The sequence below is a fragment of the Carassius carassius genome, chromosome 33, assembly GCF_963082965.1.
Source record: "Carassius carassius chromosome 33, fCarCar2.1, whole genome shotgun sequence".
Taxonomy (NCBI): Eukaryota; Metazoa; Chordata; class Actinopteri; order Cypriniformes; family Cyprinidae; genus Carassius; species Carassius carassius.
The window spans coordinates 921333-945347 of record NC_081787.1 but is presented as its reverse complement, the minus strand read 5'-3'; the positions used below and the strand labels follow the sequence as shown (position 1 = coordinate 945347).

Below are 24015 nucleotides of genomic sequence, written 5' to 3'. Positions count from 1 at the left end.
TCTGTGTGTGTGTGTATATATATATATATATATGTATATATATATATATGTGGAAACTTCAATGCAATACAGATTGTTTTGAAGCAGCTTTATGAAAATAAACAAAACATAAGTGTTAAGTGTTAGTTTATGAAACTAATTCAGTTTCATAGATTCATAATCCTCTACGTCCGCTACGTTCTCAAAACTCAGGCAATTTAATAATACCTAGAATATCAAAATCAACTGCGGGCGGCAGATCCTTTTCCTATTTGGCGCCAGATCCAGTCTGTATCCAGATCAGAGGGTCACTGCAGTCACCCGGATCCAGTATGTATCCAGACCAGATGGTGGATCAGCACCTAGAAAGGACCTCTACATCCCTGAAAGACAGCGGAGATCAGGACAACTAGAGCCCCAGATACAGATCCCCTGTAAAGACCTTGTCTCAGAGGAGCACCAGGACAAGACCACAGGAAACAGATGATTCTTCTGCACAATCTGACTTTGCTGCAGCCTGGAATTGAACTACTGGTTTCGTCTGGTCAGAGGAGAACTGGCCCCCAACTGAGCCTGGTTTCTCCCAAGGTTTTTTTCTCCATTCTGTCACCGATGGAGTTTCGGTTCCTTGCCGCTGTCGCCTCTGGCTTGCTTAGTTGGGGTCACTTCATCTACAGCGATATCGTTGACTTGATTGCAAATAAATGCACAGACACTATTTAAACTGAACAGAGATGACATCACTGAATTCAATGATGAACTGCCTTTAACTATCATTTTGCATTATTGAAACAATTTCTAAATGAATGTTGTTCAGTTGCTTTGACGCAATGTATTTTGTTTAAAGCGCTATATAAATAAAGGTGACTTGACTTGTTTCAGAGTTTTGTCAGTTCATGTCTGCTGCAGAAGCTGAAAGTTTCTCCCGATGCTGTGGGCAGATAGTCACCTGCTGCATGCTGGTCCTGTTTCACAGAGTGTTTCACTACGTCTTCTCTGTGCAGTCATCACAGTTTCAGGGTCAGTTCACACGTGTGTGTGTGTGTGTGTGTGTGTGTGTGTGTGTGTGTGTGTGTTTGTGTGTGTGTGTGTGTTTGTGTGTGTGTGTGTGTACCTACTAAACTATACTTTATGAACTAATTTGTACATAAGTAAATCAGACAAAATCTCCCCAAACATCCTTTAAGTGACATCCTCTTTTTAAAAACAGGATAGAAATTAAGCGGAAGATTATTGTTACATTGTATGCAGAATGTTTTCGGTTGGAGTATAGCTGTATAGAACAACAATAGAAATCTATGCAAGAAGTGTCCATTTACAACAAAGTCGAACACCAAGTGATTGGTATCTTTTTGTTTTGTAACAATATCATTATTTAATGTTCCACATTATCTAAAAAATAGATGTACATAATAATATTCTAAATGTTATTAATAAGTACATAAACTTGTCACCCCCCCCCCCCCCCCCTCCAATTTTTGCTGTATTTTGCCCTTGTTGGGAACTCGAAACGAAGAAACGAAGACCAGGAGACTCTTGGGTAATCTTCAGCAGAGTTCTTTATTGAGAACGCTCTGCGTGGCGCTGCAGTCATCAAAAGTCTAACTTGTCCTTTTACATTGTAGATTATATACATTTCTAGGAGGAGGGATACATGGAGTTGGAGACAACCTAAACAAAGCATGCAAATGCAATACAGGGATCAGCCTGATACTGGCCATTTTCCCATCTTTGATCTTGTCAGCATAACAGTGTCATTTAAATACTGAGGTGCCTGACAGTATCGCTGATACCTTCACATTATCATAGAGACAAAAGGCACAGCTGTGTCTTGAGTTTAAAAAACCAAATGGCAAGGAAGAGACGAATGGACATTATCTCAGACACCTTATTTTCCTGATTTACCTCAAAATGTATATCAAAACGTTTTCAGTTCATATGCTATTACATTGGAACCTAGATTTAACATTTTAGAAATTTGTAATCCCACAGTCCTCCTGTTGAGAGTTCTAATAACTCTCACATAATACAAATTTAAACTTTCATAAGTCCATTCTATGGCCTATGTTTCTTAACATAAGCCCCATCGTAAGTCATGCAACTTGAAAAGGTTACGGGCACGTTTAACTTATTCTGTGTCTTGTCCTAGATTTACTTAGGTGTAATATTTATTTTTAGAACCATAACTGTTGACACTTATGGCATGGATGGTAACACATCGTACAAACTACATGATGACATAGAAAAATCATGTAGCATAAGAGTGGAAGTCTTGAAGTCCATGGCGTCCGAATAGCAGTGAAGTCTGTTTTCTGTAATCCATTTCACATGTAGATTCACTCAGATGACTCTTTGTCCTCATGAAGCTTGTTCATGGATGTCTGAAGTGATGCTTTACACCAGGGTGTCACATATGGAAATGACTTCTCATGGACACATACCTGCAACACAAAAAAACAAAGAAACAGCAGACCAGCAACATTCATGCATAGACATTTTTAGACTTCTGTTGATCGTATAGTGGTTTTAAGTCTGGTGACCGTATAGTGTTTTTCTCAAACTAGTTTTAAGTAATTTGACACCTATGGACCAGTGAGGTGGGGATAAATCTACTGATAGGGGAAATCTATGCGGAAGTCTTCACCACAGGGTTGGCCCCCGAGGCCTGTTGCACTTCGGTTCTTCCCTGGGCTCCTCACTGGTCTGTGTGTGTCCTAGTCTGTCCCTGTAGTTGGTGTGCGAACTTTACTGTGTGACATCTCCATCCTCTAATGAAACATCAGTCATAACAAGAAATCATAACCCAAAAAGAATAGGAGTGACTGGAGTGTGCTTTAGCATAGCTTTGAAGGCTGTGAGTTTACTTAACGTTCTCTCAATGAAAGGAAGTGACAGTCAACATATTTACAAAGGATGTTTTATCTTTGTTGTACATTACTGGGGAAGTTAAGCACTCACAGCCCTTACAGTTAACACCTGAGCAAGCTGCTCCAACAGTTAGGTGACGTGGGGAGGGGCAGCTTTAGAGTGGTAAGCAGACTGAGTAGGAGCTGAGTAAAGCTGTTAATTTCTCTTAATGTCTTCTTGCTTTTTCTACACTCTTTCATCCAGTGTCCAGTTTTACCACAAAAATGTCAACTGCCCTCCTTCTTAGGACTTCTACGTTTCTGTCGGTTCTCTGTTTCGACCTGAAAAGATGCTGCTGCAATCTTTACTCTGGCTTTGACATCAGAGTTTCTTTCCCAAGTAGCTAAACTGTATAGATTACTTCGGAGAGTTTTGTTAGACCAAGTTAGATCTAAGAATGGCAAGGCTTTTCTGTACTCCACTACAAGGCCATCTGACCAGATGCGAACTAATGGTCCCTTGTCCTCTAGCACACTTTCAGGATCATCAACTATTCCACTGTAAGTTACTGCTGACTGACAAAATCTTTCAGTGTATTCACTCACAGTTTCAGTCTCATTCTGTACACAACTATTGACCTTTGACCAATCCACTTTTGGTTCAACAATATTCTTTAACTATCTCAGAACTCCCTCTCTCAATTCAACTTTACTGGCATGTTGTAGTTCAGAAGTAACAGCAGACTCAAAACTGTTTAATTCAGATTCAGTTAGAATTTGTGACATCAGCTGTGTGACTTCTGCTAACGACATGTCATAGAGACGCATTTTGCAGATCAATGCTCTTCTGAATTCAGTAAAATGTGTGCGTACAGAGGGTAAGCTCTGGGATAGTCTCTCTATATCCTTAGGTCTTAGCCCTTTGGCAACAGTTTGTACTTGGACAACAGAAGAGTTGGCAGGAACACTTTCAGTTCCTTCAATCCTCTGAGATCTTTTCCTCGCTCCACATACCTTTACTGAATCTACAGGCACATCAGTTACTGACTGGATGGCTACATCTGTTTCAAAGAAAGCTTATAAGTCAGGATAATTGTTATCAGTCTGACTAACTTCTTCCACATCAGTTTTTGCTGCAGCTTTGTTGCGATTCAGTTTCTTAGTCAAAGAGGATACTCTAGCTCTGAGCTCTTTGTTCTGTTCCTCTAGTTCTGAGGTACGCTAAGAATGTTGCGTAGCTAGTGCTAAACCAAATTCTCTGTGGCAGATAATGCCTTTCGAATTGTTTTTGCGAATACATGATCCTAGTACCTTTTTACATTCTTCAATTGACCATACTTTTTCTGGATCAATACCAAATTTCTTTATCAAATCTAATCTGACTGACTCTGTCACTATTGAGTCCATGTGCTGTCCTAACAATGATTTGAACTCACTGTCGGTCCATGAGGGAGTAGCTAGTCCACCTTTCGTAGTTGTTGGAATCAGCTTAGGATTCCTCCTCAACATTTTGTAAAGTCTTTCTGATACAAAAGGACACTTCTAACACTTCCCTGGCAAGCAGAGGATAAAAACACAAACTATTAGCACTTTATGCTAAACTTCCCTGTCAGACACAGAGGGTAACAAAATATTAGGATGTGATGCTAATCTTCCCTGCCTAAACAGAGGATCGCTTTCATCTCTAAAATATAATTTTTAGAGGGTAACTTAGTTAACCAAACCCTACAGCTGTCTGTTAACTTTTCTCTGATGGCACAGAGGATAACAAATTTGTTCTGGTCTTAAAGGTCCTTTTGGATAGAGTTACACTCACCAACCATTGGTTGTACAGAAAGATTCAGTCTGGAATAAAGTCAGATCTTTGTTGAGATTGCAGTTTCAATCTGGATTCAGGTGAGAAGCTCTATCCGGGTCACGGCACCACAAGTTATTGGGAACTCAGAAACGAAGACCAGGAGACTCTTGGGTAATCTTCAGCAGAGTTCTTTATTGAGAACGCTCTGCGTGGTGCTGCAGTCATCAAAAGTCTAACTTGTCCTTATACATTGTAGATTATATACATTTCTAGGAGGAGGGATACATGGAGGTGGAGACAACCTAAACAAAGCATGCAAATGCAATACAGGGATCAGCCTGATACTGGCCATTTTCCCATCTTTGATCTTGTCAGCATAACAGTGTCATTTAAATACTGAGGTGCCTGACAGTATCGCTGATACCTTCACATTATCATAGAGACAAAAGGCACAGCTGTGCCTTGAGCTTAAAAAGCCAAATGGCAAGGAAGAGACGAATGGACATTATCTCAGACACCTTATTTTCCTGATTTACCTCAAAATGTATATCAAAACGTTTTCAGTTCATATGCTATTACATTGGAACCTAGATTTAACATTTTAGAAATTTGTAATCCCACACCCTACAGCAATAGCAGAGACATACAGAATGTCTAGGGATGTTATTTTAGTAATATTTTCAATAATATATAGGATATCACGGGATTCTATTTTAGTAATATTTTTAGTAATATATATGATAATTCATGATGCTATTTTAGTAATATTTTCAGTAATATATCTGATATCTCGGGATGCTATTTTAGTAATATTTTTAGTAATATATATGATAACCCAGGATGCTTTTTTAGTTATATTTTTAGTAATATATATGATAACCCAGGATGCTTTTTTAGTTATATTTTTAGTAATATATATGAAATCTGTATATATATGAAATTTATGAAATCTAATGACATCTTAATATGCACTAAAACAATACCAGGACCTAAAATAATTGAAATGAAATGATGAAAATGTGCCAAACATCTTCCCACTTTTGTACTGATTTTTTTTTTTTTTTTTTTAGAATGAAAAAACTAAAACTAAAACAAAACATAAGACTAAACAGAAGAGAAGAATAAAAAAAGCAGTTTCCTTGTGGTTTTATACCAAAATAAAAGTTGTATGGTTTTACAAAAGCAAAGCAAAAACAGCCACCAATACAAGTATTGTAATTGTGCTTTTGTAATATGTAAGTTATTATATTTATTATATAAATTTAAATGATCATTACGAAATACCTTTCTGTTTAGTAGTAATCTAGTGATGTTTCTTGATTGGTGTGCATAACTGAGGTGAACCGCAGCTTTGTGTGTGTTGTCAGGTCATGAGTCTCTGAGCTTGTGTCTGTGGGTTCTGCTGGAGGATCTGTCCAGTGTTCACACTGATGTGGAGCACAAGAAACACAAGCTGGCCAACAGACAAAACCATGGTCAGTCTTATACAGTGTGTGTGTGTGTGTGTGTGTGTGCAGAGCTCTGATGATGAGGATGTGTTGACTAAAGGAAGCGGGCGGCACGTTGTGGTGAATAAAGCAGAGATGGTGGTTGGGCCGAGTCTTTACATCTCTTCTGTAGAGCCAGAGAGAGCTGGGAGCTGCTGCACACACACCAGAGCCGGCGAGCGGTCTGAACATCTCTCTGTATGACTGTAGATTCTACAGATTATGATTCGTTTTGAACTCTACATGATGAACCCCTGTGTCATTGTTTTATTCCAGAGTTTGTTAAGATCTGCTCAGCTTGGAAAACTGAGATGTGGATGTGGTTTTGGGTTTTCCTCACAGATATGATCGTTTATCAGGTATAAGATTTGGGTTTGATTTATTGATTTATTAATTGAGGATATAGATCATGAATACATCTGTTTTTAGTTAATTATTATAAATAGACAGCTAGATCTTGCTCTTAATTGGAGAAAAAGCTATTCACAGTCCAAAGTAACGTCTGATTTGTGATCAGTTTTAGAATAATTTATCACAGTATAATTGAGTCAGTGGATTCATAGCATTGTAGTTTTTATGAATTTTGAAAATACTTGTATATTTTATTTTTGTTTTTATTTTAATTTTAATAAAAAAATGATAATAAATGTACTTTCATTTTCGGAAGGTGAAACCACTATTTCAAACCTCTAGTCAAACAATGCTACATTATGTAACAGCAACAAAAACATGAACAAACACTGAATGATTATCTTTTTATTATCTAACATTAACACAGATTAATAAATGTAATGTTCCATGTTCATTTGTGCCACGAGCAAGGTTTATGCATAATCTATGTCTTCTTCTCCATTTTAGTGTATCTCTGTGGTAGAATGACTGTGCCACATGCTGGTCTGGTATGTATACTACATCGCTTTGTGTTGGTTTTGTGGCTTCGTGAGGATGCAGATATTTCTTGAGACGAGGAAAAAAAAAGATAATATAATGTGTAACAAATGTGTAACAAAACTGTACTTATTTAATTTTTTTTGCATTAGCAGTACTGAAATAAGACTGAGACTCAGTTCAGTACTTACTGTAAATCCTCCTATTGTGTAGAATTATCTCATCAATATTATGAATATCACTTTTTTTGCATGCTCACATTGAGAGCTGCATTACATTGGAAAAATATTAAAGTATTAAAAATTAAAAAATAAAAGTATTTCTTCACGATTATATTTTCCAATAAATATAGGAATTTCCACCAGAGGAAATAATTCTAGAATGACTAGAGTGATTTTGATGGAGAGTGCATCTTCAGGGAAAATAAAAAATATATTTTTTTAAATGCAGAAAAATTACTTTTTGCTCCAAATACTGTTTTTTTTTTTAATGCACGATATTGAAAACGTTTTTTTTTAACAGCCAGCATTATTTAGCAATTACACTAAGCCATTAGATATGTAGGTTAACATTTTGCAATTAGAAGCATTTTGGGTCTCTTCTAAGCACCATATTACAAATCCAAAAATATATATATATATAGGCTTTTATGTTTGCACAAGAAACTTGGCATATGGGACGGTGCACACTGAGTCATCTATTGCACCATCAGCCCATTTCACACTGTGGTTTTTGGGCTTCCGCAGAGTATGCTTTAGAGACATATGACATGCTTCCCTAATGAAAACCACATCTTGAACACTTTTGTTTTTTTATATAGTACCAGTTATTTTGAACTTGGCAAATACAGTTGAGTTCAAAAGTTCACATACACATTACAGTATGTGTTAATACCATATTGTATTTTTTTTGTCCGTAAAAATATCAAAGTCTGCACCAAACTGCAACCTTTTACTCAGTTTGGGATTTTTTCATCCATATTCTCACTACAGTATATCAGCCATAAAAAGCCTGATGGATCAAATATGACATAAAATAATTAAACATATTTTTTTGTAAATGTTAAATTAACCTTTTCTGACTATCATTTCATATATCAGGCTTTACAGGATTCATTTTTTAGCAGTAATACCAATTAATATGAGATAATAAAATCTGTATGCATTATTAAGGGTTCCTACACATTTTCCAATCTCAAATTTCCAAACCTCTCAGTAGATTATCAGACCACACTTAACATAAATGGTTCATACAGCATATAGTACAGTCATCTAAATTTTAACAAATAAATAAATGTATGCATTAAGCAGACACTTTTATCCAAAGCGACTTACAGTGCATTCAGGCTAACATTTTTTACCTAACATGTGTTCCCTGGGAATTGAACCCACAGCCTTGCGCTGCTAACACAATGCTCTACCACTTGAGCCACAGGAACACTCTGTAATCAAATGTTTCTCTTTTATGGTTATTAATTTCAAAGATTTGGCTCATAAATTGCTGAATGTTCTTCAGGGTTCCCAGGCTTTTTAAACAATTAATTTGCAAGCCTTTTTTAGTGTTTGTGATTAATTGCATAAAGATGTAAAAAAAAAAATAATAATAATAATAATAAATAAATAAACTTTTACTCACAAACTCTCTACCAATTAAATGTTAAAAAGCTTAGAAAATATTTTCAGAATATAATCAGAAAACAGAAAAAAAATGTATATTCATCATAAAAGTTCCAGTTAATCTGAGTTAACCTACATGACATTTCCAGTTATTTAACAGAATAAAATAAATATATAATAAAATTGTTATTTGCGTTATGGAATGTTGCAGTAAATAGATAAACATACAATGGAATGTAAGCATAAATAATAATAATGAAATGTTTTTGTTGCGGGGATAGATGATAAACATCTTGATTTTTGACTTTTAAATAATTTTAAATCACCTTGAGGCCCTGTGGAAGTTTGTTGATGCCCCTGGTTGAGAACAACTGCTTTAAATTATTTGTAAAAATTCACTCTCTCTGATAATTCTCTCTGACGACTAGGAAGGTCGGTCTGCAGTGCTGCTCTGAGATTTGCCCAGTTTCTGCTTTGCTTCCTCCGGTGGCCACTCTAGGTGTGTCTGGACATCATAGACTTCAGCTGGAGGTAATTTGAGGAAATGAGGCACAATGGCAGAATGAGTATCGTGTCACCCTCTGGTGATTGGAGAAGCAGAGTTTGTAGTGGCAACATTCGCTCTGGACGAAATGAGAGAAGACCACGAAGAAGCACCTTCGGCTCGGGAAGAAATTGAGATTTGATCCAGTCTGCATTCTTTTGGCTGTAAGATACAAACGCATGGAAGCGCATCCCCTCTGTTTTCTTTTGGGAGGTTATTGGTTGGTGCTTGTCGCGCGTCCATTTTCACATCAACTCGAGGTATCACGGCACATCCAGATGATGACAAATGATTTTTGGGATCAGTAAAGCCAGAGTAGTATGTAGGCATCGGGGAATTGCATCCTATCTTGAAGGGAGAACAAGTTCTGTAGAAACTGATAACATCATTTCCTCTTCTACTACATGTAAGTGGGGTGTCCCACAGGGATCTGTTTTAGGCCCTCTTTTGTTTTCCCTCTTTCTCCTTCCACCAGACTTTGTATCATTGTTATGCATATGACACACAGCTTTTAAAAAATGTGTATAGGTAGTATTTATAAAGTTTATAAAGTTTTTGGTTTGGATCTGATTTTAATTATTTTAAAACTACAATTGATTGCTTTTGTTGTTCTCATTTGTAAGTCACTTTGGATAAAAAATTAAATGACTCTAAGACTGAAGTGTTGGTTTTTGGAACATTTGGATTTTGCTCAAAAGACCTTGGCTTCTATGACTTTAGGGTTATTTTTGACTCTGCACTTAAATTTGACAAACAAATAAACTCAGTTGTCAAATCTGAATTTTTTCAGCATAGGATTATTGCCAAAATCAAATCTTTTTTAAAAGATTTAGAAACTGTTATCCATGCATTCACTTCATCCAGACTTGATTATTGTAACTTCCTTCACAGGCTTGGCACCAAACTATTTATCTGATCTTCTCCCTCATTATCAGACCAACAGGCCATTAATGCCATCAAATATTTTGTTGTTGTCTGTTCCTAAGACATATTTAAAACTTAAGGGGGCTTTCTCGGTGGCAGCACCTCAATTGTGGAATAACTTGCCATTTACATGCGATCGGCCACTTCTCTTCAGGTTTTAAAATCTTTAGTAAAGACATCTTTTTAAAAAGGTTTATGGACTGGAGTTTCTAGAGTATACAGTTTAATTGTGTGTATATTTAGTTGTGTATTACTTCTGTAAACTTTAAATTGTAAATTTCTTTTATGGTTATTTGCTTAATTCTACTTCTCTGTGCAGCAGTTTGATCTGCTCTGTCATTTTTAAATGTGCTATATAAATAAATTAAATTGAAACTGAACTGTGTTCACTCGGTTATTCCGAAGGTTTAGGATCCGTTTGGATTTGGGCAAACACACAAGAAGCTCATTCGAAGACAAATCCATTTGTTCAACTTTGGAAAGCCAGACGCACATGCCATGTCCTTTCAGAATAGGTAAGTGTTCTGACTGAGGTCGACGTGTTGACGTTTCTTGCGGGCATGTTAATGAAGAAGTAATAGAGCTCCTTTTGATTGAAGATGAATTCAGTTACAGATGCTCGTGTTATAGCGAAGGAGTCCATTATGTGGCTCATGGAGAATGGTGTTTCGTCTTCCATTTGTGCCATAATATGGTCTGAGAAAGAAAGCTGTTGAGTTGAAGACTGCAATATTGTGTTTACACAGCTTGTTAAAATGTGCCAGGTGGTATCCAAGCTAACACTGCGTAGGATTCCTCGACAGTGCATCTGCTGGATTAGCTATATTCTGCTGTCCACCAGAGTAAATTCGAGCTCTTTGCAAAATGCTGCAAAAACATAATCAGTGATTGGAATATCAAGGTCGCTCTTGGACAATGCAATGATGGACTTTTTGGCGGGTATACCTGTAAGACTGTTCTCCTGATATGTCTGTAGCCCATGTGAATTAATGAAGAGAATTTTCAGAGTAAGATTGGTGGTGTAAGTGAATTCTTGATTGCTGATTGATTTGGTGCTCAAGCCCAACTACTGCAGGTGTGTCAAGGTGGAAAATTCCCTTCCTAGTGCCATGATGGAAAACAAGTTGTACGACAAGTCTAAGAACCGCAGATGTCCCGCCTTAAGCATGTACGGTTGGACCAAGAGGTTCTGGAGTTTGTTGTGTGACCAAGATCTCCAAAGCCAGGTTAGGGTTAAATGTAACCATGTCTATGTTCTCCAGTATATTCCAGGACAGATTGAGGAAGTGGAGTCGTGATGTTGGGATAAAGTCTTTGGCACTCAGTGTCTGGATGCGATTCTGCAACAGATCCAAGTCCTCCGTGGTCAGTTTGAGGCTGGGGGAACAGAGGACAGGTTTTGAGATGACTAATTCACTATGATCCGCTTTATGGCCAGAATGAGAAATGGGTGGGAACACGTGACATAAACAGACACCAGCCACCATCCAGACATATTCATATTTCTGCAAGAGAGAAAACACTTGATTTCATTTCCTGTTTTAAGTCAACCACATTTTCACTCTTACTGAAGTCTCTAGCATTAGTTTGCATTATGGTTGCATAGCAGTATTTTCAATTTAAATAAAATCAAATATATTGGTGCAAATGAAGGCATTTTGTAAATGGTACATTCGGATTATTTTTACTTAGTTAAACTTATTATGATGGTAATTTTGGCATTTTAATTTACTGTATATTACTTAACACCCCTGTTTAATTAGCATGTAAATTATATTAAAAAATGTTTTATTTTAACTGTTTTGTTTTTACCTGTATTGTTCTTAATTGATTTTGTTCAGTGTACTCCATTACGAAACGTGCTTATTAGATAGATAGATAGATAGATAGATAGATAGATAGATAGATAGATAGATAGATAGATAGATAGATAGATAGATAGATAGATAGATAGATAGATAGATAGATAGATATAACTTTTGTCTTACAGTGCTCTAACGTTTGTATATTTAAATATATGAATATCTCCAAATGTGATGTTTAACATATAAATCATTGCCTAATAATTGCGCAACTATGTTTGACTTGTTTTGCCAGAATTTGCAGTACCATATTTGACCAGCAGATGATTTGGTTGCTCTTCCAGCTGCTCTTTTATCACTTTATTTGATATCTTTAATAAGAGATATCCATCTCTGCACAATCTTCAGAGTACAGTCTGTATTTTTTCTGATAATGTTGCTGAGAGGAACCGTAAAATGAAGGTCATTATTTACCTCAAACACAGTTAATGCTGTTGACCAAACACCATCGAAGGCTGTCTCTATTAAACATATGTGTGGTTAAGCAACCGTAATATTTTATTTGAACTTTAGGTCTTTTACCAAAGTATTGTAAGTATTTTAAAGCACCAGACAACGACGTATTCCTGATGTGAAGGATGGAGGTAATTATGTGTATTTATAGCCACAGTTTTGGCAGATTAAAACAGTAATCCCATATAAAAATCGAATATATGAAATATATTGCCCCATATCAAGGCTGATATTGCGATATACAAGGCCATATATAGCCTAACTTTCACACACAAACATTATGTGTATTACCTGTATAAAATCAACTAGTATTGACAGGTTTAGGGTGGATGGATAGATAGAAACGGCATATGTTCACAAATGTATTACACATACCATTACATACATATTTTTCTATATATTTTTACTTTATATGACACTATATTTCATATATGTATTTTTTTACTGGATGTGAGTGGAGTTGTTTGTTAAGTTCACTCACTAAAGCTGTTGTATTTTAGACAGGATGCTGTCTTTGTAGGACCCTGAAGACAGAAAATCAGGTTTTCTGTGTTTGTGTCTCTTGTTTTGCTGTTACACGTGTTGTTTTCCACTGATCGAGCTGATTTTCGTTCAGCATCGTCTTTGAACAGTCTTGTGATCTAATCAGACGCTCCCAAATTATGTCGCCAAACACAATCGCACGCACCACTGAGCCTATAAAACTACAATCACATGTCCTGGAGCTGTCATCCACTTCAATTGAGTTTGATCTTCAACCCTGAATGTAAAGCAAAGGTTTATTGTTGTTTTCATTGCAGTTGTTTCTTGTCTTCCGGTCTGACGTCTGAAACGTCTTTAGAGGGATATTGAAGCTGTTCTTCAGAAATGACAAGCGAGGTCAGACGCACGTATTGCAGAGACAGAGTTATTCTCAGCAAATAATAAATGTTAATATCTAGGTCTTTCTTTAAACATTTTCAGTTATATGTTACATGTTTTATTAGGATTTTTATTACAACTTACAGATTTCCACCTTTTACTTTGTTATATGTCACATTACAAGAGTTTTGGATCCATTTATTTTCAAATGCCTTGTAAGTAAAAATAGATTTTATTTATTTATTTATTTATTTTATTTTTTTCACAGTCCCAGACCTAAACTTTGAATATTAAATAATAAATAAATAAATACAATTATAATATATCATTTCTCTTTATATTAGTTTATTTGTTTAAACTAAAATAATTCAAACAGTGAGTGAAATAAATTTGCTTTCTGAATGTTTATTGTTTGAAAATGTTTTCTGTCAGTATGTCAGAATTATGTATTTCCATTTAAAGAAAACAGATGTAAATAAAACAGATTATTAAAGTATATTATACAACAAGATACTACTTTTCTACTTCTCAATTTCAGATTTAATTCAGTGTCTTGCCATTCCTTTAAATTACATGTGAAGTTTACTAGCAATTTCTAAATTGTTACATATTTTTATGAAATATTGAAATGAAAAATGTTATATAATGTTTGTTATATTGATGAGTTGGTTGTCAGTTATTGTTCATGCTATTTGTCTCTTTCTAAAATACATTAATATATGCTGGTTTGGCAATAAAAACGAACCAACAAAAAAATAAATAATAAACAAAATAATAAACCAATTTGGTGCAAAGTTATAGTTTAGCAGGAATTAGTGATTGTTTAAAATCTCTACTTAATAAAAATTGTTAATGATTCAGAAAAAAATATTTATTTTTATTTTGTCTATTGGTGGTTTGTTTCTGTTTATCGATTTGTTTATTATTATTATTATTATTGTTACTATTAGATACATAATATTTTGCATCTTATCGAAAACCAAGCAAGTTTTGAGGACATTCACTTTTTTATTAAATATATTTTGTATTTATTTTTAGATATAACAATTAATTGTAATACACGTATTTAGACTGATGAATATTGTATATAGTGGATATTGACATATAAATTAAATAGAGTATGAAAAGTGTGATCTAAGATAGTTTACACGGCCCATAGAGACATCCATCCACATCCATTGTGTTTCAGAAAAAGCCAAATTTAATTTATTCCATTGATCTGCCAGATAAAACATCCTTCGTTCTCTCTGCTCCTTTCCTTTCTTTCTCTCTCTCTCTCTCTCTCTCTCTCCATCCATCATCAGTCTCTCTCTTTCTCTCTCTCTCTCTCTCTCTCTCTCTCGTTCTCAGACACTGTAAGTCATGAGAGGATCAGAGTTCATGTTAATCATTGATCAGAGCTTTGTCTTCCTGCACTCTCAGATCTTCAGTGTTTATGTGCGTCGCTCTCTCTCTCTCTTTTATTAGTAATGCTTTGGTTTTCCAGTGGAGGACGATGAGTGGATCTGTGCTCCTCTAGGTCTCTTACAATGTTTCGTGGTTTGTTTGTGTGCGTCTCTTTAGCAGTTATTTTATGGGGAACGATTGAGAAGGTCCAGGGGAAAGCATCCAAACTGTGGCTGCAGCCACTCAACAAGACGTTCCTGCAGACTGGTGTGTTTCCAAACGGGTTTCTGTGGGGTGTTGGGTCTGCGGCGTTCCCGACCGAAGGATCCTGGGATGCGGATGGGAAGGGTGAGTCTGTTTGGGATCGCTTTACTCATCATAGGGATCCGTCCAGTGATAGCTACATCCAATGGGAGGAGGATCTGAAGTCCGTTCAGTATCTAGGTGTGAACTTCTATGCTTTTTCTTTATCCTGGACACGGATTTTCCCGGATGGCAATGCCACGGCGAATCCCAACCCGGCTGGAGTGCAGTATTACCGCCGTTTGATCGGGAAGTTGAAGGAGCTTCATGTGGAGCCGGTGGTGACTCTGTTTCACTGGGATTTCCCGCAGGTCCTGCAGGAGCGGTTCGGAGGATGGCTCAACCGAAGCACGGCGGATGTTTTCGCAGATTACGCTGCGTTTTGTTTCCGAACTTTCGGTGACGAGGTTCGCTTCTGGATTACGATGCATAACCCATTTCTCCTGGCTCTCCAGGGCTATGGGACCGGCGCTCACGCTCCCGGAGTGACCGGAGACCCCGCTGACCCCTTCATAGCCGCACACAACCTCCTCAGGGTGAGTATGGGGTCAGAGGTCAAAGGTCGGGTGTGAAAAGAGTAAATGCAGAAATAATGCAGCATGTCAGACTGTGTGTCAGGAGATATTTAGGGATTCATGAACCTCCAATAACCACAAACTAAATTAAGATACAGGTAGAAATATTTAAATAGTTCTGTTAATAAAATATCCTGGTCACCTTTTACACCAAAATCTATTTATTTATTTATTTTACATAAAGAAGATAAAACATATATTTTCATGAGAATTAAGTAAATATTACATCCTTTCTAAAATATAAGTCTTTTTTATATATATTTTTTTTACTGTAATTAGATTTTTGAGGAGGGATTTAAATAATTATTTCTTTATAAATATAAATTATATTTTCTATTTTTTTATATTATTTTCTAAGGATTTATGTTTATTTAATTAGTATTGTCCTTTTTAGTACTAATCCACAAGATTAAATATGTATTAATAGTAATAATAATAATAATAATAAATTGAAGAACACAAAGTAGAATTAGCCTGTTTTTAAAGCCATAAGGATTCATTATTTTATTTATTTATTTTTGCATTGACTTAAATGACAATAGGCATTTTAAAAAAAAAAACATTTTTTTATTCATAATAGTAATTTTAATTGCATTAAAAATTGTCGGGGGAAAAAAGCACTGCAGAAATGTGTCTACTGTATATGTTTTATTAGGTTTTATTTTTATTCTTAAATGTAATTTTAATTGCATGACAAAGATTCAGTGTAATATAATTAATAACATTTTACTGTAATTTACTTGATAATTAGCCTAATAAAGACATGAACGCTTCTACATTATGTCTATGTCTTCATGTAATTTCTACTCAAATCTGACCAGTGGCTTCAGTTTTGATGAGGGTTTGCTTTGGTGTCTCCGCAGGCTCATGCTAAAGCGTGGCATATTTACGACAAACACTTCAGACCCCATCAGAACGGTAAAGTCTCCATCACCCTCGGCTCTTATTGGGTGGAGCCTCTTCACGGCCAGGCCACGCCTGCCAACGTGGAGCTCTGTCAAAAGACAATGGAGACTGTGATTGGCTGGTTCGCCGAGCCCATATATGGAAGTGGAGATTATCCCGAGTCGCTGAAGGCCTCACACCGGGGCGTAATCCCAGAGTTCAGTGCGCAGGAGCGGCTCTGGATGAAGGGCACTGCAGACTTCTTCTCTCTGGCCTTCGAGCGGGAGACGCTGAGGGTGGGTAAAGGACTGGCCCGGTTCGGGCAGATGGTGAATCTGGACCTGAGGAGCGTTCTGGTGTGGGTCCAGCAGACTTACGGTGATCCGCAGGTGCTGATAGCAGAGAACGGATGGTTCTCTGACGCTTCTGTTGGAGTTGAGGACACTGTGAACATTTATATGATGAAGATGTTCATCTTTCAAGTAATGCGAGGTGTGTGTCTCAATAAATTAGAATGTTGTGGAAAAGTTCATGTATTTCAGAAATTCAACTCAAATTGTGAAACTTGTGCATTAAATAAATCCAATGCACTCAGACTGATGTAATTTAAGTCTTTGGTTCTTTTAATTGTAATGATTTTGGCACACATTTAACAAAAACCCCAAATTCACTCTGAACAAATTAGAATATGGTGACATGCCAATCAGCAAATCAACTCAAAACACCTGCTAAGTTTTCCTGAGCCTTTAAAATGTTCTCTCAGTTTGGTTCAGTAGGCTACACAATCATGGAGAAGACTGTTGGTCTGACAGTTGTCCAGAAGACAATCATTGACACTCTTCACAAGGAGGGTAAGACACAAACATTCATTGCCAAAGAAGCTGGCTGTTCACAGAGGGCTGTATCCAAGCATGTTAACAGAAAGTTGAGTGGAAGGAAAAAGTGTGGAAGAAAAAGGTGCAATCCAACCAAAAGAACCGCAGCCTTATGAGGATTGTCAAGCGAAATCGATTCAAGAATTTGAGTGAACTTCACAAGGAATGGACTGAAGCTGGGGTCAAGGCATCAAGAGCACCACACACAGACGTGTCGAGAGATTTACTGAACCACAGACAACATCAGAGGCGTCTTACCTGTGCTAAGGAGAAGAAGAACTGGACTGTTGCCCAGTGGTCCAAAGTCCTCTTTTCAGATGAGAGCAAGTTTTGTATTTCATTTGGAAACCAAGGTCCTAGAGTCTGGAGGAAGGGTGGAGAAGCTCATAGCCCAAGTTGCTTGAAGTCCAGTGTTAAGTTTCCACAGTCTGTGATGATTTGGGTGCAATGTCATCTGCTGGTGTTGATCCATTGTGTTTTTTGAAAACCAAACTCACTGCACCCGTTTACAAAGAAATCTTGGAGCACTTCATGCTTCCTTCTGCTGAACAAATTTTTGAAGATGCTGATTTCATTTTCCAGCAGTATTTGGCACCTGCCCACACTGCCAAAAGCAACAAAAGTTGGTTAAATGACCATGGTGTTGGTCACCAGACCTGAACCCCAGAGAGGATCTATGGGCTATTGTCAAGAGGAAGATGAGAAACAAGAGACCAAACCATGAAGATGAGCTGAAGGCCACTGTCAAAGAAACCTGGTCTTCCAGACCACCTCAGGCAGTGCCACAAACTGATCACCTCCATGCCACGCCGAAATGAGGCAGTAATTAAAGCAAAAGGAGCCAAGTATATCGAGTACATGTACGGTAAATGAACATACTTTCCAGAAGGCCAACAATTCACTATTTTTATTTTTTTGGTCTTATGAAGTATTCTAACTTGTTGAGATCGTGGTGGGTTTTTGTTAAATGCGAGCCAAAATCATCACAGTTAAAGAAACAAAGACTTGAACTACTTCAGTCTGTGTGCTTTCACAATTTGAGTTGAATTACTGAAATAAATGAACTTTTCTATGACATTCTAATTTGTCTAATTTAATAATAAATATATTTTAATGAATAAATATGTATTATTTTTGTATTTTTTTATAAATACTTACATTTATTTAGAATAAATAAATTAAATATTTATTTATAAATTTATGATTAATGAATAAATATGTATTGATACATTTTATAATTTTTTTATTTATTTGATTTATTTTTAAACATTTATTTGTAGTAAATAAAATGTACTAACTATACCAATAATAGTTTATTTATATAGAAATGTTAATAAATAATATGTATTCATATAATTTTAATAGAATGAATACATTTATTAATGCATACATTTGGTCTTAATAAATACATAGCAAGTGTCTATTTCTAAACATTTATTTTTAATGAATAATTAATATTTATTTATAAATATTTTTTTATAAATATGGTCAATGCATTTGCTTTTTATTTATAATAAATTAAAAATTTATTTATGTATTTACTTTTTAATAAATATGTGAAACATTACTTGATCTTTAACGAATAATGTTTACATACGAAAGATAGTTTGTCCATAACGTTGGTGTATCTGTGTCCTCTTTGTCCTCTCAGCCGTTTCTGTAGATGGAGTGCGTGTGTTCGGATACACGGCCTGGAGTCTGTTGGATGGGTTTGAGTGGAATCACGGTTACAGCATACGGAGAGGTTTATTCTACATTGACTTCAGTAAAGCTGAGCGCCACAGAGTCCCGAAGACCAGCGCTCACTTCTACAGAAGGCTGGTCAGAGACAACGGATTCCCGGCCGAAAACACGCCACACATCGAGGGACAATTCCCCTGTGACTTCCAGTTCGGTGTGTCCGAGTCAGTATTACAGGTGAGGAAAGAGGAAAAAACACTTCATCTGTATTATTTAAGCAGTTTTGACAAATGGATCCAGTCACATTCTGTTTTATTCTACAGAACAGTGGTCAAACCAAATGACAATTTTTTTTTATGAACCGTCAAAATCGTTTAATATGTTGCATTAATAATGTTTTTTTTTTTTCATACTTTTTCTAAAAATGATAACGTAATAATTAGTAATTTATCCAGGTTTATTTAGGTTATTTCCAGGTTTCAGTGCATGTGAAACCTCTTTACTCGTACTGTTTAAGAATGTTTCATATTAATTTGTCGTCATGTTGATCAGGTGAATCTGCATCCGTTCTCGCCTCAGTTCACCGATCCGCAGCTGTACCGCTGGAACCTGTCGGGCGATGGTGCTCTCACACCCGTCACTGGAGTCCTGCTTCACACACGGCCGGCACAGTGCACGGACTTCCTGTTCATCCAGCGGCACCTCTTCCTGCTGGGGGTCACGGGGTCATCGCACTACCGTTTCGCTCTAGACTGGACACAGCTTGCGCCCGGTGGTGACCCGGCGTCTGTGGACCCGGAGAAGGTTCGGTTCTACCGGTGTGTGTTGATGGAGCTCCAGCGCAGAGGAATCCATCCGGTCGTGACCCTGTATAGCCCCAGCAACCTCTCGTCCTCACTGGGTTTACCTCAACCACTACACGCTAACGGCGGATGGAGAAATACTAGCATTGTGGAAGCATTTGTCAAGTATGCCGTGTTTTGCTACCATGAATTTGGAGCTTTGGTGTCGACGTGGATCACCATTAATGAGCCAAACCGGTTAAATGAGTTATATGCTGAGAAACGGCAGACAGTTGCACGTCACTTGCTATTAGCGCACGCAAAGGCGTGGCACATTTATGATTCGAAGTTTAGACGGAAACAAGGTGGGGCTGTTAGTTTGGCTCTTCATGCTGATTGGGTTGAACCATCCAATCCGTTTTTAGAATCTCACAAATCCGCCCAGCAACAGTTTTTGGAGTTCGAACTGGGACGTTTTCTCGACCCTCTGATTGGTGGAGGGAATGAGGGGCGTGGCAATACTCTGATTGGTGGAGGGAATGAGGGGCGTGACAATACTCTGACTGGCTTCTCCGACGACGAGAGGGCGGAGCTTACAGGGGCACTGGATTTCATCGCTCTTAATCACTTCACAACGTGTTTGGTGTCGCCATGGAAACACCCGAAGCCACTGAACCTGGAGCACGGCTGCTCATTGACAAAGGATCACACCTGGCCGAGATCGCACCTGGGACAGGCGATCGTGCCCTGGGGCCTCCGCAGGATGCTGGGATGGGTGAGGAATCACTATGGTGACCGCCTCCCCATCATCGTCACGGCAGCAGGGGTGGATGATCATGCGGTTCATGACGACCAGCTGAGACAGAGCTATATCAGGAGCTACCTGCAGGAGGCACTGAAGGGTGAGCAAAGTCTATATATATATAGTTATTTCATCATTTTAACCTCTTAACTATTATTATTACTTTTTATCCATTTGTTATATGTAAAGTAAGTAATGTCTTTTCCCAATTAATTTTCATAATAAGAATTAAAAATATATATATTTAATTCCTTAAAATGAACCAAACAGTTTTGATATGAATCAGAATCTGAATATTTATTTAAGAATTTTAGAAAGAATTTGTCTTTTTAATTATTTTTTTTAAATATTTAATTATATAGTTAGAATTAAATTTGAATATAACATCTAAATATTTCATAGTTTAATTAAAACTTATTTCATTATTTTATTGTATTATTCTTACTTGTTATTGTTATTACTGCTGATATTATTATTAAATTATTCTTTTGTTTATTTATTTTTATTTTGTTCCATTTCTCCCTAAACTAAATATTAAATAAATAATTACATATTTTATTTAAAACATAAATTTTTATTTAAAATGTTATATATTATATAATATATTTAGTTTACATATCTGTTAATTAAAAGTTATTGAATTAATTTGTTGTATTATATAATTATATTTGTTATTGCTATTATTATTATTACTATTATTACATTTTTGATTATTTTGTTTCATTTGCCATATATAAAGCACTATAGTAAGTCCCCACTTTTAGCACTTTTCCGTAATTTCCATCAATTTTCTTATTACAATTATTTTATTATTATAAAACAATATTCCATTCCTTAAACCAATCCAAACAAGTCTGAATCGGAACTGAAGAACATTTGATTTGAAGCAAAACATTGGCAGCTTGTTCCCCTCAAATCATATTGAGATATATGATATATTTTATTCTTTATGACAATATGGGGTGTGCTGAAAATGTATAATCCTAAAATATAAGCAATATAAAGAACGATCCTTGCCTCAGCAAAGAGCACTAATGAGCTGCGATTATGAAACATGTCCTCATTATATCTGATAACAACATTAGAGATTAAAGAGCTGTGTTGCAGAATGCTAGCGCAGCAGTGTGTGTTATCTAGTGTTATCTGTTTTACGCGGCATCATCAGCCACTTCCTCTGAGGTTTGACATCAGGGTCAAAGGTCGCGCCGCTGTAATTCTGTCTCGGAGCTGTTAATGAGCAACCTTTGAGACGTTATGAGCACACAGGTACACACGGGTGTCATGTGGATGCTGTATGATCCTTGAGCCCAGTGCGTCTGCTTTTACAGTGTTTGTGCGGATGTGAGTCAGCGTCGCTTCACGCTTTAGTTTGTGTGCCTTCTGACAGATCACTTGATAAAGCTGTGAACAACACCTATTTTTAACTGCGTGCATATGTGGAAAACAGTGTGTGTGCTATCAGAGCTTTCCAAACTGAGAAAAACACTGGCTAATAACAATAAATGAATTACTTTAAAATAAAAAAAAAAACAATTAAAATAAATGTATACAAAAAAAAAAAATGTATTTAGTAAATATTTTGTTTATCATGTGACCATTAACTACATCAGAGAACTACGAACGTGCATCTGTGTTAAATTGAAATATTAACTAAATCATAATATTTTCAGTTAGAATTAATAAATTATAATAATATATCAAAATAATTCATTTAGAAATGTCAAATAAAACACTGATCAAATACTTTATTTGTTTACGTGCATGTCATGTGACTGATGACCGAATTAAGAGAACTGTGAACATGCTTATTCATTACATTTTAGAATGGAAATGATTAAATAATTGTAAAATATTAAAATAAAACACACACACAAAAAGTTTAACTGCATTTTGTGACCATTAGCCGACATCAAAGAGCCATTAACATGCAAATGTGTTGTTAAATTATTGAAATATTAACTAAATCATAAAATGTAAGAAAATTTATAAATAGTTTTTAAATTTCAAAATTCTCTCTCTCTCTCTCTCTCTCTATATATATATATATATATATATATATAATATCATTTGCCCACATACCAGGTGACCATTGGCCAACATCAGAGTACCATGAAAATGCAAATGTAAAATTATTGAAATATTAACTACATCATAAAATGTTTTAAATTAAAATGCATTAATCATTTTAAAATATCAACAACAGCGACAAAAATGCACAAAAAATTGTTTACTTGAACCATGAACATGCAAATATTGTAATTGAATTATTAACAGAAGCTTAAAAATGTCAAATTAATGAATGCATCATTTAAAATCTAAAATAAATCAATAAAATGAATGAACCATCAAAAAAAAAAACATTTCCACGCATTCGTTTTGTGTGGAAAGAGATATGAAATAGCATCTATATATTTACAGTACATGCATTTAAAGTGTATTTACATTTTAAACTGAAATAAATAAATGTTATAAATAGTGCTAGTGATGATTGACTTCAAGTCTTTCTCTGTTCTCCGAGCAGCTCGTGAGTTGGACGGCGTCAATCTGAAAGGGTTTTATGTCTGGAGACTTCAGGACCACCGTCATGATATCAAGTACGGTCTCTTCAGCTCCGCCGCTCATCACTCTCGACCCAAAGCGTCTGTCAGCGTGTACCGGGACATCATCACTCACCGCGGGTTCCCATCCACCGCTGACCAGCGACCTTTGACCTGCTGGGACACGGACAACGGGACGAGCTGCGAGCTCTGCACACGGATCGCAGAGAACAAGCCGCTGCTGTTCTTCAGCGTGTGTGTGTCTATCAGCATGTCCATGCTCGGCGTGCTCATCATCATCTCTGTGATGAGGAAGAGGAGGAAGAAGAAGAGGAGAATGCCAACTAATGTCAGAGTCCAGCAGAGGTTCGCTATGATGAGGGTGGCTCACGGAACAGGACTCCTGCGCCATTAAACATTAAAATAAATGTTTATTTGTTAATCAGGTTTGTAGCATTGCATCAGTGTCTCATCAATGGATGCTCTGCAGTGAATGGGTGCCGTCAGAATGAGAGTCTTATAAAAACATCACAATAATCCACAGCACTCCAGTCCATCAGTTAACATCTGGAGAAGACAAAAGATGAAACAAACCCAACCTTAACTCTTTCCCTACCAAACATGATTTGAATGGTGAACTTTCCGGGTTTCCATGTTTTCACAATTATTTGCACGCCGGAGCTATTACACGTCTCCTGAAAGAGTCCAATCAACTGATCACAAACACAGGTGAGGAAGACGCAGAAACGAGTGATCTCTTATGAAATCAGATGCATATGAAAAACAATGTGATCATTAACTATAAACAGCATATAAATGAAACCTGCCTTATGTTACCGAGTGAAATGTGGATCCTGGAAACATTCAGGACTGTGAAGCTTTCTGGCGTTGATGGAAGCAATCTACTGCATCTATGCTCTGATCATCAAACT

General features: G+C 36.5%; 1 protein-coding gene and 1 pseudogene across 1 annotated transcript; one reads left to right on the top strand and one right to left on the bottom strand.

Moving 5' to 3' along the window:
• Window positions 1-10551: 10551 nt before the first annotated feature.
• Window positions 10552-11583, bottom strand: LOC132114380 (toll-like receptor 1; annotated as a pseudogene).
• A 3100-nt stretch (window positions 11584-14683) lies between these two features.
• Window positions 14684-23594, top strand: klb (klotho beta). The gene is made up of 5 exons (XM_059521225.1): window positions 14684-15483; window positions 16386-16899; window positions 18934-19199; window positions 19515-20646; window positions 23068-23594. Exons 1-5 carry the CDS (start codon window positions 14788-14790, stop codon window positions 23496-23498), a joined length of 3039 nt encoding a protein of 1012 aa, XP_059377208.1. The 5' UTR covers window positions 14684-14787; the 3' UTR covers window positions 23499-23594.
• The last annotated feature ends 421 nt before the right edge of the window (window positions 23595-24015 follow it).

Bases quoted from the DNA above. Each gene is read 5' to 3' on its own strand.
- klb (XM_059521225.1), top strand. From the start codon at position 14,788: ATGTTTCGTGGTTTGTTTGTGTGCGTCTCTTTAGCAGTTATTTTATGG. The intron at 15,484-16,385 runs GTGAGTATGGGG...GTGTCTCCGCAG, and splicing joins CCGCACACAACCTCCTCAGG to GCTCATGCTAAAGCGTGGCA. The intron at 20,647-23,067 runs GTGAGCAAAGTC...TTCTCCGAGCAG, and splicing joins CCTGCAGGAGGCACTGAAGG to CTCGTGAGTTGGACGGCGTC.